At 37.3% G+C, this 19,085-nt stretch overlaps 2 protein-coding genes and 1 long non-coding RNA gene across 8 annotated transcripts in view; 2 read left to right on the plus strand and 1 right to left on the minus strand.

Moving 5' to 3' along the window:
- The window catches only part of celf3b (cugbp, Elav-like family member 3b), a 53,082-nt gene that overhangs the window by 19,681 nt on the left and 14,316 nt on the right, over nt 1-19,085 (plus strand). For all 6 annotated transcript variants that reach the window (XM_082150395.1, XM_082150399.1, XM_082150397.1 and 3 more), the window contains exons 4-7: nt 10,103-10,151; nt 17,349-17,477; nt 17,563-17,642; nt 18,500-18,643. In XM_082150395.1, coding sequence (XP_082006521.1) covers nt 10,103-10,151; nt 17,349-17,477; nt 17,563-17,642; nt 18,500-18,643 — 402 coding nt within the window. The remainder of the gene's footprint in view (nt 1-10,102; nt 10,152-17,348; nt 17,478-17,562; nt 17,643-18,499; nt 18,644-19,085) is intronic.
- On the plus strand, nt 10,160-11,943 carry LOC309484234. Its single transcript, XR_014200759.1, has 2 exons — nt 10,160-11,574; nt 11,634-11,943. It is a non-coding gene; the product is annotated as an uncharacterized lncRNA (long non-coding RNA).
- LOC309484190 (uncharacterized protein) lies at nt 12,601-14,839 on the minus strand. Its single transcript, XM_082150466.1, has 4 exons — nt 14,655-14,839; nt 13,884-14,171; nt 13,478-13,783; nt 12,601-13,335 (listed from the first exon to the last, which is right to left on the minus strand). The coding sequence occupies exons 1-4, from the start codon at nt 14,710-14,712 to the stop codon at nt 13,019-13,021; spliced, it is 969 nt and encodes a 322-aa protein (XP_082006592.1). The 5' UTR covers nt 14,713-14,839; the 3' UTR covers nt 12,601-13,018.

The following is a 19,085-nucleotide window of genomic DNA, read 5'->3' on the forward strand; positions in this document are numbered from 1 at the left end:
CAGCTGGTTCTGTCGACAAAGCATGCTTTCTTTTATATTTTCCAAATGTAGCATTCGGTAATAGTTATGTTTATGCAAGGAAAGTATTATTGCTTTAGGTTTGTGTTTAGTTTATTGACATTGTTTATCACGTCTGGTGTTTATGGCCAAAGATTAATCAGTATTTTGGCAAATGATGTGGGTATGTTCGAATGTACTTTTACAACAATTGTTTAGAACACGTAAAACTGCGCAGCGTTATCACAACAATGAATTCGACATACAGTAACATCTATGATAACCAATTTAGTATTAAACCTTACTTTTCTTGCTGTTAATTCATTTTAATGAAATAAAAGTGTGATGAGGTTCAAGAGTCAGGAAGAAGACGGGTTGGCGTGACTGGGGCTCGTACTTTATTAAAATAAAACAAAACAAACAAAAGTCGCGCACAACGCGCATTCACCGTGGCGACGGCACAAAACAGTTAAAAAATGAGAGCTCGGATCCACCGGTTTTCTTTCTCTGCGTCCAATTTTCTCTCCAGTCTCTGATTCCAGCACGGTCTCTCCACGCCAATAATACTGCAATAAGACACAGGTGTTCGTCATTTGCACTTGACCTACTTAGTCCCACTCGTCTTGTATCTTTCTATCTCTCCCGTTACAGACCGCGCTGAACCACGCCCAGAGCCGGATTAACGCAAAGGCAAACTAGGCACGTGCCTAGGGCCCGATTGGCGGGATGGGGCCCAGACAGAGGGACAAAAAAAAAAAAAAAATGTCCAATGTCCTATCTACAATTTATTTCAATATTTATTAATTAACTAAAAATAGTTACGATGTTTATCTTAACCATAGACTGTTACATTACTGCAGTTAAACCAATGAATGTGTCCGTTACAAAGCGGGTGCCGGCTTCTGAAAGTATATGTAACGAACGCATCCATCAGGTGCTGCGAGGCAAAAGCCTAATAAGCACACAAAGAAGCACAGCTCATAATGCAGGTGTGTGAGTTGTCGTCATCTATTTTGGAGTGATTGCAATGTATTCTAAATATAAACTTGTACTGTAGATCAGCGTCATTTCTGGAAAAATCATTCACCGCTTTATTACGAGTTTAAAAGAGCGCGAGCGTCATTAACGTGCCCAGACGCGACGCTTTGAATTTGCGCGTACAATGAATAACATCGCGTCGGGAGCTGACTAGTAAAAAAGCTACAAAATTAAAAGACAAGACGTCTGTATTACGTCAAGCCAACACACTACAACATTTTTAAATGTTTCAAATAAAGGATCTCATATCTATGGGTCTATCTTCTAAATTCTGCTGATGATTAGATTATACCCTGACATTACGCCAATAATATCAGTTTATATATTTTTTTCTGCTCAGTAGCGATCGTGTCTTTCTCTTCCACTTGATTTGTGTATAGCATATTTAAGGTAGCAATGCAATATAAAAGCACTTATGCTCATCTACTGAAGTGGGATTCTGGAACTGTGAATAAATTGAATAAAACAGCAAAATAACAACAACAACAATAACATCTTCATTAAACAAAAAAGAGATTACCTTAGATAAAGTTTGATTACATACAGTACCGGTAAAAGTCTGGACCCATTACTATTTTTAATGTTTTTGAAAGAAGTTTATTATTATGCTCTACAAGCCTGCATTTATTTGATCAAAAATACAGAAAAAAAACAGGAATATTCAGCAAGGATGTGTTAAATATATAAAAAGAGATAGTGAAGACTTTTTTAAAACAACTTTTTAATAACCAAAAATCCTGAAAAAAAGTATCACAGGTTATAAAATAAATATTAAAGGAGAAGTTCACTTTTAAAATGAAAATTCTGTCATCATTTACTCACCCTCATGTTGTTTCAAACCTGTATAAATTTCTTTCTTCTGCTGAACACAAAGGAAGATATTTAGAAGAATGTCAGTAACCAGACAGTTTTTGGGTCCCATTGACTTCCATAGTATATTTTTTTCCTACTATGGAAGTCAATGGGACCCAAAAACTGTCTGGTTACTGACATTCTTCTAAATATCTTCCTTTGTGTTCAGCAGAAGAAAGAAATTTATACAGGTTTGAAACAACATGAGGGTGAGTATATGATGACAGAATTTTAAAAGTGAACTTCTCCTTTAAGCACCATTTCTAACATTTGATAATAAATCTGAATATTATAAAGTTTTCTGAAGGATCATGTGACACTAAATTCAGCTTTGCATCACAGAAATATAAAGTATAGTAAAATAGAAAACCATTATTTTAAATTTTAATAATATTTCACTATATTATTTTTCTGTATTTTTGATCAAATAAATCCAGGCTTAATGAGCATAAGAGACTTCTTTCAAAAACATTAAAAATAGTAATGTGTCCAAACTTATGTACTGTGTAAGTAAAAATATACTGCTTTTAAAATTAAATGTTGTATAAATAAAAAGGTTAGGAATCATATTTGTTTCAAGTGTTTTTTTATTGGGGGTGGGGGGCCTCCAACATGAATTTTGCCTAGGGCCTCCTAATGTCTAGAACCGGCCCTGACCACGCCCCCCCTCGCCACAAAAAGCATGTCATTAAACACAACATTTATAAAAATAGAACATCCATGAACATGATTTTTCGATTCCCGTCTGACTGATTTACATCCACGGTGGAGTTGAAAACAACAGTTCCCATCATTCTACGCTCCTTTACATTGTCATCAAGCTACGCCGTTGTTGTTGTTTGGAATGTAGCGCCCTCTAGCGGCAGAAAATGTTGCATATTGTACCTTTAAGATCATGGTAACCCACTATAACTCAAGTATTACCAAATACTTTAGAAGGAATTACTAACTATTTGGATCAGTATTCTAAAGTGAAAAGCATGATAACTACCTAATATTGACTCAAGTCATTGTAAGCTTTTGAGGTTTTTGTAAGGTTTTGGATGGTAATGGCTCAAGTGTTACTACATCCCTCTAAAGGAATTAATGATTTGGATCAGTATTCTAAAGTGAAGCTCATGGATGGTAACCCTCTAGTAATGACTGAAATGTTACTAAATCTATCAGAAGGAATTTCTACCCAAAACTTACAAAAAGCTCAAAATCTTATAATGACTTCAATAATTACTAGAGAGTTATTCATGTTTAGAATACTGATCCAAATAATTAGTAATTCCTTCTGAAGGATCTAGTAATACTTAAGTCATTACTAGTGGGTTACCACAATATTTACTTTGGAATGAATTATACATTATGCATTATTCATGTTAATTATGAACCTGTAGGCTTATATAGTAGTAGTTAGTAGTCCTCTGGGAGATATGAAAAAAATAGTAGTTATTGATTAGCTAATAGTGAACTACCACATTCGACTAAGCCCGGGAAAAAAAATTGAAAAAACAATCTTCATCACAATAAGTGTATTGAGATTGTCAATTTGGTAACTACACAGAATTGTATTAAGTTTAGTGACAACATGTTACAGTGTTTACATGGTATAATGACTGGTAGGATACTGTTTTTGTTATTGCTTGACACAAATTTCACGATTTCAAGTCAATTCAATTTGTGTGATTTGATTCCGATCTTGATTCAATATCGATTAATTTGGATAAATATTAGGTATAGTAGATTCATGTAAATTTTTCTCAAGAAAAAAATCTCTCACCTAATGCTGTAACCATACAAAGAGCCCTGTCAGCTGGTATTATTATTAAAGGTTAAAAATAACCATTCAACTTAAATATAATGCGGTTTATATTATAACGTTATTATATTGTAATATAGGGCACATATTTAGCAAAATAGCCTACACCTGTCTATAGCTAATGTTACAAGCCGAATAACGTGCTATTTTCATCAATGGCTTTTCTGAGGTAAATGTAACGTTATGTGACTCCAGTTCTCCAGCTGTTTTATTGACCTCTTTCCACGGTTGAAAAAAACACTGATTGATCGATATTATTTATGAGGCATAAACATTTCGGTAAGTTGTTCTGTATCTTTCAACAAACCTATTGTTCATTCGTGTTTATTTACTATTAACTAGTAAAGAGTAATAAAATTGACAATCTCAGAGCTGAGAATTTGTTTCATATCAAAAGTAACCTGCGTTCTCTTCTGTCAGTGTCAGTGTCCTCTTTGCTTCGCGATTTTTCTCTGCGTGAGAAAATGGATGTGTGTGAGAGCGTGTGAAAAGTGTCAACTGCGTGAGTCTCACGCTGAGCGCCTGAGAGTTGGCAGCCCTGTTCAAGACCCCAACATTTATTTGAAATCCTCAATCCTTTTAAATTGCAGTCAGATTGATGTTTATAATGTTTTCTAATTCCTAATTGATAATCTCATTTTCTCTGCTCTCTGGTCATCATCTGAAGGATAAAGGGATTGGGTCAGTGAGGAGAGGAGAGATGAGATGAGATGAGATGAGATGAGATGAGATGAGATGAGATGAGATGAGATGAGATGAAGGAGAGTGAAGAGATGAATAGGGCCGGGCTGTGGGAGGATGGGAAACGAGGGATCAGAAATAAATCTTCGCCGTAATGAGAGAAATACAGCTGTCAATACACTGAAGCATCTGACAGGGTTAAACTGGCGTGACCCACAGAGCAAAGTTCTTTCAGAGGAGCTACACAACGGCTTTCTGTATCCCTTTTTTTGTCAGCTTTTGTTCCTGATGATCTGAACAACAGCTGCGTTTCTGAACGTGCAGCGATTATAATACACTCACCTTGTCACGGAGCCTTGATACAGAGGAAAATCATTAGTGCTGCTTGCTGACACTCATAAAGTATCAAATCATGACGCTGGTAGTAAAGTTGTGCTGTTAAGTTTCTATTGTACTCATACCGTACATTTAAGGATATCTAAAGACCAGAATGTCACAGTGTTATTTTAGTATTATTTATACACTATTATGTATTTTCAGTTTTAATTTTAGTTTAAGTTTTAGGAATTCTGTAGTGTGCTTTTGTCATTTTATTTATTATTTCTATTTAGCTTTAATTTCTTTCTTTATTTCAGTTTTATCATTTTTTTTGTAACTTTAACATTTTCAATTTAGTTGCCATGGTGACATTTTTCCATCAAATATTTGTATACATTTTATTCTAGCTTTATTTCAATTACCGATATTGATTTTTAATAGGTTTCGTTAACAATAAGAACACTGCAAAGACTTGAAGATGGACCCTTTTGACTTAAACCAGTAAGCAGCCTCCTAGCAACAACTCAGAACACCCTAGCAACCACCTACACATAGCAACGCCCTGGCAACCACCCACAAAACCCTAGCACTGTGATGGTGAGTTTTGCAGCAGCAAGTACCGCTCACAGCATTTGCATTTGTTTCATATATATATTTGTTTCAGATGTAAAACTGTAGAGATGATAGGAATATTAATATGACAGGCAGATATTTTGCCAAACAGACACACAGTCACAAGCTAGGAGAGAAACCATCGGGAGGGGGGGAGATCATTGCTAAGATACGGTTGACTAGGAGATGACAGGTTGCTAGGTAACATGAATGATGCAACAAGTGACTAATATGGAATGGAAATGTTTGGGAGAAAAATGTGCTGCAAATGCCCCATGAGTGTTTGTGTGTCTGTGCGTGCGTGTGCGTGTGTGTGTGTCTGTGTGTCTGTGTGTCTGTGTGTCTGTGTGTCTGTGTGTCTGTGTGTGTGTGTGTGTGTGTGTCTGTGTGCATGCGTGTGGTTCAAGTAAACCCTGCATAATGGGGACAAAATGTCCCTACAAAGATGGCAATATCCAAAATCCTTGTAGGGATATGTTTTGGTCCTCGTGAGGAAAACAGCTTATAAATCATATGTGATGCTTTTTGAAAATGTAAAAATGCAGAAATTTTTCTATGATGGGTAGGGTCAGGGTTAGGGGAGAGAATATACAGTTTGTACAGTATAAAAAACATTATGTCAATGGAAAGTCCCCATGAAACATGGAAACCCAACGTGTGTGTGTGTGTGTGTGTGTGTGTGTGTGTGTGTGTGTGTGTGTGTGTGTGTGTGTGTGTGTGTGTGTGTGTGTGTGTGTGTGTGTGTGTGTGTGTGTGTGTGTGTGTGTGTGTGTGTGTGTGTGTGTGTGTGTGTGCGTGCGTGCGTGTGTGCGTGCGTGTGTGTAGTTTTTATTGTAGTCCAATGTAAAAAAACAAAATAGCAAATCAGCGGCACACATAAACTCCCCCCAGTGAGATGCTTTGGTCCGATGACTTCATGTTTGCTGGGGATGGAGGGTAAAATGCAATTTGTTTGAATAATCCTTGGATTTAATACTCCATAATCCATGAAAAATCCTTTCAGAATTACTGCAGGGGTTGAGATTTACCGAGTGTGTGCATCCTGCTGTGTGTGTTTTGTAAACTGTACAGGAGGTGTGTATGCATGTGAGAGTGAGAGACTGCATAAAAATCTATTTATGTGTGAGTGAGAGAGACTTAATATAAAGCCTGCAGATGTGTTTAAATGAAACCCTCATCTAGCAGGATTATGATGAGGTGCTGACAGTTTCCCTGCCTGAGGATCTGCATGCGTGTGTGTGTAGATATGCTTCATTTAATAAGTCTGTTACAGGAATATGACTCAAGGGAATATTTAACCTAGTGTTTTAGAAGCTTTTTTCAGTACATCATTTTTTTCCTTGTCAAGGACATTTTAATCATACAGCGAAGATAAACCCCTCCACCATTACCACTACCATCATTACCGGTCTAGTGATGTATGTTAATGATAATAAAATAATGGTTTGTATTTTTAAAAACATTTATCGTGTATCATCATGTGTAGTTGGCTCACGCGAGTTAAGTTTCGCGCTTCACAACTTAGGGAACATAGTGAGCATCGATGCTCCTGGGTTTTCACGGTGCATTGTGGGACTTTTTAGGGAGCGAATGTTTCAGTGCCAGGGAAGGATTTTGCAATTGAGAAATGTCTGACTCCCTGATCAGTGCCTTGACTACTGAACTAGGGAGTTGATTGAGACGCACCTACAGTCTTAAAGTCCCCCTGTGTTGAAAATCAAGCTTTTAATGCTGTTTATATGTCTATGTGGTGTTTTTAATATGCTTTAAGACAAACCATGTGCAAATTCATAAGTCGACACCATTACTGAGTATTTTCTCCTTAAAATAACAAAAACACAGTTTGAAATCGCTGGTGTTTCTGACGTCACAAACTACCTTGTAACCAATCAGATCAACGTGTGATCGTCAACGAGTGGATCTCTGAGCTGCTGTGAGTGAGTGGAGGCGGGGCTCATTAGCATATTCATAGAACCTCGTATACTAAATGAGGCAAGGGTGTAGAGTTACGTTCAAGCTTTTTTAAGACATGAAGAAAAATAATTAAGTAATTTTGGTCATCAAAGAGGATTTTAAGGGATACAATTATTGACTACAGTCAGCCAGACAAAACATGAGCTATTTATTTCAACTGTAAATGTTTAGTTTATGCATGGGGTTTTGTGTATGTTTAGAGGTGCAATGCACTAATATTGAGTAGTGTCTAAGTTGTAACATTTGTGGCGATTCATGCAACATCTAGTATATGTTGTAATAGTGGTGCGAGTGGACCTTGGGCTGGCAACTAAAAGGTTGTAATAGCAAACTAACGTTTTTAAAGATTATTTCTTATTTTTTTTTATTTGATTTGATGTATCTTTAGTGAATGTTGAATGTTGTAGATCAGTATTTCTCAATCATGGTCCTCAACGTATTGTATCTATGTATTTCTTTCTCACTCCTCATAGTTTGCTTTTCTCTCTCGCCCTTATTTCTCATTCATGTCTTCATTGTGTTGTCTATCTGAAATTTGTCCTTCACAGTTGCACAGTCCTCTCCCCTATTCTTGTATTCTCCGTATCACTATCTCTCTCCATGACTAAGCACATCACTGTGCTCGTGACATTTTACAAATGAGCTTCACGACTCTCCAGGAAACTAGAGCGTGTCTGTTCTCTCTTTCTTTCACTCCGACACTGTTAAAAAGGTTTGTAATTTCAGCAAAAAAAAATAATGTCTAATACTACTTTTTAAACCAGTTAACTGTAAGTTACCTTGCCGTATATATTATATAAAAAAAGTTATATTAGGTTTATGAGGACTGTAAATTTTTAATTTAAGGTCAAAATCTATATTATATTCATAAAACAATGCATGCAGTTTTAAAAAGTGGAGAAACTGTGCCGTTTCCCATCATATTTCAGGAGTGTATTTTATTTAAATAGTTATTTTTCATATATTCATTATCAATTATATTTGTTGGTGTATGAGTTACATTTTGTATTTTCACATCTGTGTCATTATGGTGGTTATCAGTGTATTTTAAGCAGATTTTAGGAGGCTAATGTGTAAATCAATTATGAATGATTCATTACGATCTCAACACTTGCCATTCGCCAGTAAATGAACAGGACAAATCACATGGAGAGCATCAATGGACTGTTACCAATGCAAACAAAACATATATGCAAGTTATGCACACACAATGTCAACCAATACAATACAACAGTTAATTTGATACTTTGGTTGATTTTAAATACATTTTAAGGGTGCTTGGCCTCCTCTGCATGACGAACAGCACTGTGTTTACTTTCATCTATTACACTTTGTTCATGTCAGGATACAAACAGGTTCCTGTGTTCTCTCTCTCTCTCTCTCTCTCTCTCTCTCTCTCTCTCTCTCTCTCTCTCTCTCTCTCTCTCTCTCTCTCTCTCTCTCTCTCTCTCTCTCTCTCTCTCTCTCTCTCTCTCTCTCTCTCTCTCTCTCTCTCTCTCTCTCTCTCTCTCTCTCTCCCTGAAACCAGGTTTATTAGTGGGATCAGTCCTGGTGGTTTCGTCTTGAGCCATTAAGCGACATCACTGAACACCATAGCACACCACACCATGGCAACGCATTTTAAACCACTCAGCAACACTGATTCCAAACATCTCACCGGATTTCACACATTCTCTTTCACACACACACGCTCTTCAGTGTAATCCAGCGTGTCTCTGTAATCCTGATCAGATGGCCATCATTCTAAAGCTGATCTCTCTACAATCCTGTGCACATTAGTTTAAGTGCAGAGACAGCAGTGTCAAAAGGTTATTGATACAGTATATATATATATACACACATGTATTGAAGAGAGCATATGGAAATCAGCATAAAGTCTGCTTCATGCCGATCCTGATGACGTGTAAAGTGACCAGCCACAGATCGCATGTTCTGTGTTGTCTTAAAACAGTGATACCCAAATAAACTGGCATGGGGGGGAAATGGTGCAGCAGTCATCAAGGTTATCTTAAAAACGTGTAACGTGAGTCAATGGAGCAGCTTATGCTGAATAAACTGCTTTTAGAAAATGAGGAAACAGCTTGTATGATTTGATTTGCAGGTGTGAGGGTCATTATATGATTGGCTTACAGGACACACATGATCCAGTAACTCTGCAGTAAAACCCTCAGTATTTTCGTAATAGTACTTTTTTTTCCAATCAGTATTATATTCTTCTCCAGCTTGTTTGCATTGTCATCCACCTCATAGTGTAGTGTGACAACATGCCCCATAATAGGGTCAACATATAAGTGAACTCTGTCCTTTGGACAATAATGGTGTTTAATAACGGTTCAATAGCTTTTTTTATGCAACCGAATGTAAGTTCCGTTCCTGGAATCTGATTGGTCGAGCAGCATTCCAAGTGCTGATATGACAGACCAAAAGCAATGTGGCTTTTCACTGTTTGTAATACTCCAGTTGTCTGTGTTTGTTCCAGACAGACTGCCAGTCTTTATGTTAGTGACTCTTTCTGCAAAGTGAATTGATACACAAGCGACAAATGACTGTGTTTATGAGTGAGTCTGCAGGTACTCATAGCCTGTCTTATTTCTTAATTGTAACCACAACATTAAGGTTTGTCTCTGTACAGAAATTCACTTTCAAAACCAAAGCCACTCTGAGCAAAACACTGCTATAAAATGCTCTGTATGTGAAGTATTAATCCATTGGTAGAATTGTCAGGTATGTTGCATGTATAGAATATGGTAATATGTCATTTTAATTATTTAGACGTTTTATCCATTAACTTTTGATTGTTTTTTTGTTGTTGTTTTTTTCCAGATGAATCGGCCCATTCAAGTGAAGCCTGCAGACAGTGAGGGGAAAGGAGGTAAATCATCTGTTTTTCACATGTTTATTTGGCTTATTTGAAGTGTGGGGTCGGTAAGACTTTATTTTATTTTAATTTGCAATTTTTTTAAATTATTTAAAAAAGGCTCTTCTGCGCAACAATGCTGCATTTCTTTGATTGAAAATACACTATAAACAGTAATATTGTGAAATATTATTACAGTTTAAAATAACTTTTTTCTATTGTAATTTATTTTAAAATGTAATTTATTCCTGGGATCTGAATTTTCAGCATCCTTACTCCAGTCTTCAGTGTCACATGATCCTTCAGAAATCATTCTAATATGCGGATTTTCTGCTCCAGAAACATTTTTATTATTATCAATGTAAAAAAAAAAAAAAACTGTGTGTGTGTGTGTAAACAATATCATTTGCTCAATATAAAATATATTTTATTGATGGGCAACAGGAATTTTGTAAGGGATAATGTACATCCAGCCGCCGGTGGTTCTCTCAAAATAAGCCCCGACAGGATGATGAGGATCCCGACACGAAGCGGAGGCTGGATGTTCATTATCCCGCTTATTACACGGCTACTTGCCACATAAGTAAATAATTAGACACGAAATATTGATCTGAGTTGAAATATTTTATTAGCTATTTAAACGTAAAGCTTCCACGGAGAGAGCAGTTGCAGGAAAGTTCAAGCTAGATGGACATTTAAGAGATACGGTAGTCATTCATATCACTTATTACACAGCATTTCACCACATAAATAATTATGTGGATAAGATATATTGATTTCAGATTAAACTGTTTTAAAATCGTACATGTTTGCATCTCATACTAATCCAACAGTGTACAAAACAATAGTCACAAAATGGCAGCAGCTGCGTTTGTATGAAACAAGAGAGAGCGAGTCCACGGTACTGGATGGCATAATTAAATAACTGTACACAAAATATTGATTTGACTGAGTTTTAATATTTTATTAGCTCACCAAACGCAAAACTTCCATGAAGAAAAACCGTTCCTAGCAGACGTATGGCACTGCTGACTTCAGTGACCCGGATGAGCCTGTGTTAACTGTTTTGAGCGGTTATCTGGGAATAATTTACCGCTGGATGGCGCTATTGACCAATCAGAATCAAGTATTCCACAGAGCTGTGTGTAATAAGTCATTTTATATACTGGTTCTAAAGTAACACTGGACAAAAATAAAGCTAAACACCTTAAACACTGGTCTTAAAATATAGTTAAAAGAAAATAAATGGTAAACTGTAAACATTACAAAGATTGTCTTCCTTCCAAAACACGTAATAAATTAACATTAGAAAGGCTAAAAAGCTCACAGGAAAAAGGGAAATAAATATACTTTTGATCTGAAAGTAGGCCTGTCACGATTATGAAATTTGGCTGACGATTAATTGTCTAAAAAATAATTGCGGTTATGCTGATTGTCAGTTTTAGGGCTTTGACGATTAATTGTCTAAAAAATAATTGCGGTTATGCTGATTGTCAGTTTTTAGGGCTTAGTGATTGTATAAATCAGGAGCAAAAAGTAATTCTTAAAAAAATCTTTTATAAAACCTAAACATGTTTAAAACAAATTACAATTAGTACTCTTATAAAATTCATTAATGTATTCATACATTTAACAATATACATATATACAATATACAATAACAATACATATATACACTACACACAAAAAATATCAAATTAAAAGATGCTTATTTTAAATGTATTGTTTAGCTTTTTAATGGGGCAACAATAAATGATAGATACGACAGAACAAGATTTCAGTGCGCAAAAGCATGATAATATGAAGCGCTTCAAAAAAGAGCGTCACAAAGCGCGTAAGTCAAGTCACCTTCATTTATATAGCGCTTTTAACAATATGAATTGTTTCAAAGCAGCTTGACAGTGATAATAGGAAATTACAGTAACAGATTGTTTTGGCTTTACAGCAGCTCTAGAAGAAAGTTATTGTCCAGCTCATTATCATCTTTATTATTAAAGATCATTATTTATTAACTTAGGGGCCGCTAACACGACACCGTTCTAACAGGAAAACCCTCAACGTGCTCCGGCTGCCCATCCGCACAACACAGTGCCTGGTGGCTCGAGAACGTACTCCCGGAAATAGGTCCCAGGGTGCACACGATTATCAGTTATTTCTGCGCAAACCTACGCTGCGCACATGCGCATCACATGTTCAGTCCATAGGTATGCGCGTTTGAATATATATGTGTGCAGGTGTGTAGTCCTTCTTTACAAATCAACCCTCAACAAACTACTTGTCTGGCCTTAAAAATGTATAATACATAATTATTTATTGCATCCGCGTAGCCACGTGGGGACTCTGTACAGATAAAACGACAACGTTTCACGTTTAAGCGCGCATGTAGTCACAGTGCGCGGCGCTGCGCAAGTGCGCATTTAAAAGTTCACGGCACAAAGTGAAGAAATGTCGAGTGTACAAATCCTAGAGTATATCTTTCCAACAGTTTATTGATCATTTGTTTCTTCACAATTTAAAATTTCAGTTATTGTGCGTTTGATGCTAATTTATGGTCCTTGTGTTGTGTCATGATGGAAATATACTTCTGTCCCTTTAAGCTATGAAATGGCTTCAGATGACTTTGAATATATTGCTGGAAAACTTAATTAGTGCTTGTCTATTTCTTTTGGTCCATGACTCCCCCTTGTGCTGTAAGCATATAAAAGAGCGCAATAATAGATCAGAAAACCTTGATCAGACGGTTATTTAATTATCGCGACAGGCCTATTTGAAAGTCTCCTTTTTTCTCACCAAAAGAAAAAAAAAACATCATTATGGCAGAACAATGAACTAGAACAAACAGGCCTGGTGTCATGTATCTTTACAGGCCTCGTTCTGCCAGATTAAAAAGGCTTGGTGCTGGAATGCTTATTTTTTGTGGTGTCGCTCTCCTGAACAGCAAGACTGACCAATGGCTGACTGTCATTTTTGGGTGATGTGTTACCCAACAAGACGTTTTCGTCACTCTTAGGCACAGGATCAGTGGCTTCAGCTGATGTGGATTGACAATTCAATTTAGGTTTCTTAATGACTAACACAAGGATTATTGAGATAATGACAGTTGACAAACCAAAAACTATGGCGAGACACATATAAATAATGAGAGATTGTGCTTCATTGCAGTTGGAGTCTGTTTGGTCTCCTGGACTGGAGCCTTTCTCTGTGTGAATCAAAGAGCAGATTGCTTTCTTAGAGTGAAAACAAGGCTTGTTATTATGCCAAAGTTGACAAGTAAAATATGTAATGTCTGACCATATGATGCAAGTTAAAAATTAGATTTGAATCGCCTTTCCCAGTCTTACCGTTCACATGTGACAGATCATAGGCGTGTGGGTATCCTTTAGTCGTTCCATCATCCACGAAGCAACGGTATATCCCGGCATCTGTCTTGCGAACTCCAGTGATAGTCAAAGAGAAATCGCCGGTTTTGAAGCAGTTCTTCTCCAGAGATACTCTTCCCTCGTAGCCTTTGCCAGGGTTTATGGATCCATCTTTCTTATTGTGCATAACTCTTTCACTGTTATGCAGCCAGGTCACATCATTGGCACTGTCTGCGTGACAGTGGAGGGTGATGTTGTCCATCTCTGCCGCATTCACATTTATTGCATCTATAAGGGAATATTTTAAATCAAAATCAGTCGCTGATCATGTGCCGCTCACACATGACTCAAGTAACTTTTATAGGAATCAGATACAGTGAATACTTACACAAAACATCCAGTTTGAGTGAATGTTTAACCCCATCACAGACAAACTCATAGCGCCCACGGTCAGTGAATTTGGCTGAGTTGAGAATCAGGTGCTTTTCTTTCCATGTGAATTCTTCTTGAAAACCTTTTTCCATCCGGAAGATCTGGTCTTGATATGTGGCGATAGTTGCTTTTGTGGGGGAAGTTTTACTCCATTCAGCTCTCGCACAGATGCTGGCGTTACCGGGGAATGTATATTGTGTTTTTAGTAACACGAAATCAGATTTAAGACCCTGGGAGAATGCTTCTGAAACAATGAACATAGAAGAGACAGTTTGAATGATCTGTGTGTGTGTGTGTGTGTGTGTGTGTGTGTGTGTGTGTGTGTGTGTGTGTGTGTGTGTGTGTGTGTGTGTGTGTGTGTGTGTGTGTGTGTGTGTGTGTGTGTGTGTGTGTGTGTGTGTGTGTGTGTGTGTGCGTGCATGGGTGGGTGTGTGTGTGACGACTGGTACATTCAGTCCTCCTGGGAAGTTTGTATTTACGAGGTGGAAAGTCGTGTTTACGACGGCATGTGCGTTCAAGTCACTTTCGTCTGAGTAAGATGGCGGTGTACTTTCTCATAATTAAATAACTTACACAAAAATACAGCAAGGTTCTTAAACTCTAGTTCTAGAAAATGTAATAGTCGATCCCGAGCTTCCCACTCGCATTTACGACATTGTGGTGGCGTTCATGTGTGTTCAACTTGTAAATACGATCTTTACAAGATGACTTGAATGCACCAACATACCATTTAACTGTCCAACCAAACTTGTAAGTATGACAGCCAGTTGCAGCATATACATCATCGTGGCAATCCGCTGAAACAGGTTCTCCAACCAGACTGAGTTGTGGCGTGTAGCCAAGAGCAGTTTTTTTAAACAACAACTATAGAGAAGGAGCAGACGGCATGAAATAAAAAACAAGGAAACAGAAAACGAAAGTCAGTTACGTCAGTTACGTCAGTAACAGAAAACGATTAAGAATAAACTTCAAAATAAAAGACATTAATTTCAAAACATAACATGAACAAAACTTAAACATGACATCACATAAGCAAGTATTGTTATGTGTCAGTCATGCTGCTCAGCTTCAAAAACTATCAAAATACTGTACAATGATGTATATCACACATATGATGATCACATTTGTGGGCTGATAATTAAGGTTAACCACAGATTTATAAAATCCATCACTGATTCTACTAAATCTACTGTTTTTAATTAAAAAGATTACATACTTGGTACCTGCATTTTTATTTATTTTTTTGCATGATGATCTGACGTTGATGAAGTTAAAACAACCATAACTGGCAGAAGACCGAGAGTTCGGTTCATCAGCTCTGCGCAAAACACACACAAGCAACAAAGAAAGTTTGTAGCGCTGAATGGATTCTTTTTTCCATCAGAATAAATGTATAAAAAATGCAAAGCTATTTTTTGATGCACATCCATGTTAGTGGCTCCACACTTCTGTATTTCACTCTCTGACAGGAACTGATGGGCAGATTGAACTTGGTATTAAAATTCAGACATTGAGCTTTCCTTTTGAAGATCGATCTTTTGATAGTAGTATCAATAATAAGTGCTCTCTTTATCCAGCAATTTTTATTGTCTTTATATCATTAAAGATAATGCCTATGTAAGAGTAGAGAATAACATAGTGATGTTGAGAAAATCCAGCTGTTAGGCACACATCCAAAGAGAGGAAGGCCCTATCCCATCAGAAAGCTATGGCAAGCCATTTAAACATTTATTGTTTGACACTTACCTGACTTTTTTTTTTTTATCGGACTGATATAATCCTTAATTTTGATGCAAATCACCCTGATGGATTCAAGCCTCATGATTACGTATTTATTTATCATTTTCTAAAATTACAATTCAGTCCAAATGATGTAGTGCTGATATAGCGCTTTCGTCTGCGAGTTGAGTCCTGGCTGGAAAAACACACACAGGCTAAGTCCTCCTCGAGGGAACGATCCCCCTGTGAGAGGAGGAGGATCTGAACCGCTGCTGGAAACACTTTAGAAATCAGAATACAAACACGCAGCAAAAGAACAACCATTAAACAACGACGAAAACGGACAAAGAACTCTTCAAGCTCAGGGCTAAGGATAATCAAAGGGAGGACAACAAGAATCAGGTGTGGCAGATAAATCCAACAATAAATAACCACAGAAACTAATGCAAATGTGAAAACCAAGGAAACAAAGGGAAAAATCAGGCCACAATGACAAACCAACTAAAGCCTTGTTCAGACTGTCAGTCCAAATCCAATTTTGTGCATATCCGATTGAAATCCGATCAGATTTAGCAAGTGTGAACGGCAACAATAAAAAAATCACATGAAATACAAATCCATTTAGAGCTACATTAATATGTGGTTTGAAATTCTATTCAAATCACATTTCTGGAAATACGTTTCAGTCTGAGCGCTATGATCGGATTTCGCGTGGTTTATGTGACTTTCTCACGCCACGTTAAACATAAATGTCAGACGTTGTTATAGGAAGCATTGAATATCGCTACAGAAACAAGGTTGTGTTGTTGCAAAGTGCCGGACGAGCAGAAAATGACAATATAAATGAGACAAGCCTCCTACGGTTCTGCCGCTGCCTCAGAAGACACAGTAGTCCAGCGCAGAGGCTACACATTTGCATGTTGTAAATAAGACAACATCTCTATTGCAAACCCCTCCATGTTGCGGTATGCACATATTCTGGAAAACAAAAGAGCGGCACAGGACACACAAAAACAGATCTGAACAGTTGCGATACACTGTGTTGACAGTTAATAATTCTAGATCAGATTCCAATCGAATACACTAATAATCAGATTTGGATTGACAGTGTGAACGTAAGCTAAGAGGCCAACTCAAACTAAATTAAAAACAATTAGACTACAGTTACTTTTTTAACATGTTATTTTCACATTGGCTGTAAATTAGTCATAATTCATTGATAAATTGCCATTCTAGAAAGCATTGAGTTATTCATATTCTAGTTGATGCAGTATTTTTCAGTTTTGTGCGATGGAAAGTTTCCATGGCTGTTACAGGATCTTCAGGGAACCTTTTATTTTGAAGAGTGTAGAGCAGATGTAGGCCTACATGTTGAATGTGTAATTGCTAAATTTGGAATAAAATAGACTACATTGAATATCACCAACAATCTAAAAGGATGTTTCAGCAGTGAAAAAGATATGTTAAACTGACCCTATCAATGCTTTTAAAATGTAAATGCAGCAAAACACAACACACCCACACTCACACACAGAGTTCACATTATAGTCGGCTCATCCGGCCCTCTGCTGGAGGCTGACGGGACTGTGGCTTTGTTGACTAAACTGATGCACTTAAACACATAAACCTGGAGTTATTAAACTTAGGTCCATGATGTTGAATTACTGATCATGACCATTTCTCCTTCTCTCCCTCTTTTCAGAGGACCGGAAGCTGTTTGTGGGGATGTTGGGAAAGCAACAGTCTGATGAGGACGTGAAGAAGATGTTTGAACCGTTCGGCAGCATCGATGAGTGCACAGTGCTGAGAGGACCTGACGGCACCAGCAAAGGTCTGTTAACAAACACGTACACGTGCGTGGGAGACTGTGTGTTAACAAACACAGACTCAATCTGATGTTTATGTTGTTTTCACAGGTTGTGCGTTTGTGAAGTACCAGAGTCACACTGAGGCCCAGTCTGCCATTAACAGTCTTCACGGGAGCCGGACTCTGCCTGTGAGTGTCTCTCCTCTCTCCTCTCATTCCCTGCGTCTCAGTGTCCATACTATCCATCCTAAACAGTATGTGAGATTAAAATAAGTGTGTCCCAAAGCGTAGTATGTTGAAAAGAGTATGCCAGAAGTCCCCGGATGTTCTACTATTTCCGGTAGATTTTCGAAGTGTGGATTCTTGCTCACTATAATATTGCCCACAAACCCATTGCGCTTTGGAGGAGGATCCAGTTCAGAACTACAAAACATGGTGGATGTGCGCGACTGACGGTTAAGTAGAGAGGTTTCGAAAAAGGGGTTTGAGTGACTAATAATCAACATGTAAGGTGATAAAATATATTTATGTAATGTTATCCGTGTTATATTTCATCTGCAACAACAACGTGAACTTTTCTAAAGATCTATTTGGCCATTAACTTTTAAATGCATTGTTATGCATCAATATGAGGAGAATCTTTGCATGAAAGACCCGTGGCTGGCAGATCAGTGTGTTGCTGCATTTCTATCTGATACAGTAGCAAATTAAATTAAATTAAATGTGGAGGATTTTATCTTTGACTAGATGATTGACAGGTCAGTTTACATGACAGGATGCGAGAGAAACCGTTTAAGACGCTATTTTATGACGTGATAGTATGTCCCAAAGCTTGTCTACTCTTCTGCTACACACTCAAAAGTATGTACTTTTTCTTCACAAAAAGAGTACATACTTTTAGGGCATAGTAGAAGTATAGGCGAATTGAGATGCAGCATGCGTCTCCTCCTGCTCTCCTGTCAGCGGTTAACTCTGTCTGTCTGTCTGTCTGTCTGTCCACCTGTCTGTCTATCCGCCTGTCTGTCTGTCTGCCTGCCTGTCTGTAGGGTGCCTCCTCCAGTCTGGTGGTGAAGTTTGCAGACACAGAGAAGGAGCGAGGTGTTCGGCGTATGCAGCAGGTCGCCTCACAGCTCGGCGTCTTCAGTCCAGTGACGCTCAACTTTAATGCATATAATGCCTACACACAAGCAGTGAGTAAACACACACACACACACACACACACAGTAGAGAATTTTTATTTATTAAAATATTTTTTAAATTCCATGTTTATGGTTAATAAATATTTTCCTTCACTAGGTGTGCCTGTGACATACATTTTAAAGTAGAAATATTTCATGTAGTCTCTCCATGTAGCAAGATAAGCACATAAAAGCTGAATTCTTAATTATAATAAATATGATGTTATTGCATTTATTCATAATTATTATTTAGCCAAGACACATTAAATTGATCCAAAGAGACAGTAAAGTAATTTATAATGTTACAAAAGATTTCAATTTTAAATAAATGCTTTTCATTTGAGCTCTCCATTAATCAAAAGAATCCTGGAAAATAAAATGTATCACTGTTTCCACAAAAATAGCAGCTAAACTGTTTTCAACATTGATTATTATAATAAATGTTTATTGAGCA

Source organism: Leuciscus leuciscus, assembly GCF_965113295.1.
Source record: "Leuciscus leuciscus genome assembly, chromosome: 20".
NCBI lineage: Eukaryota > Metazoa > Chordata > Actinopteri > Cypriniformes > Leuciscidae > Leuciscus > Leuciscus leuciscus.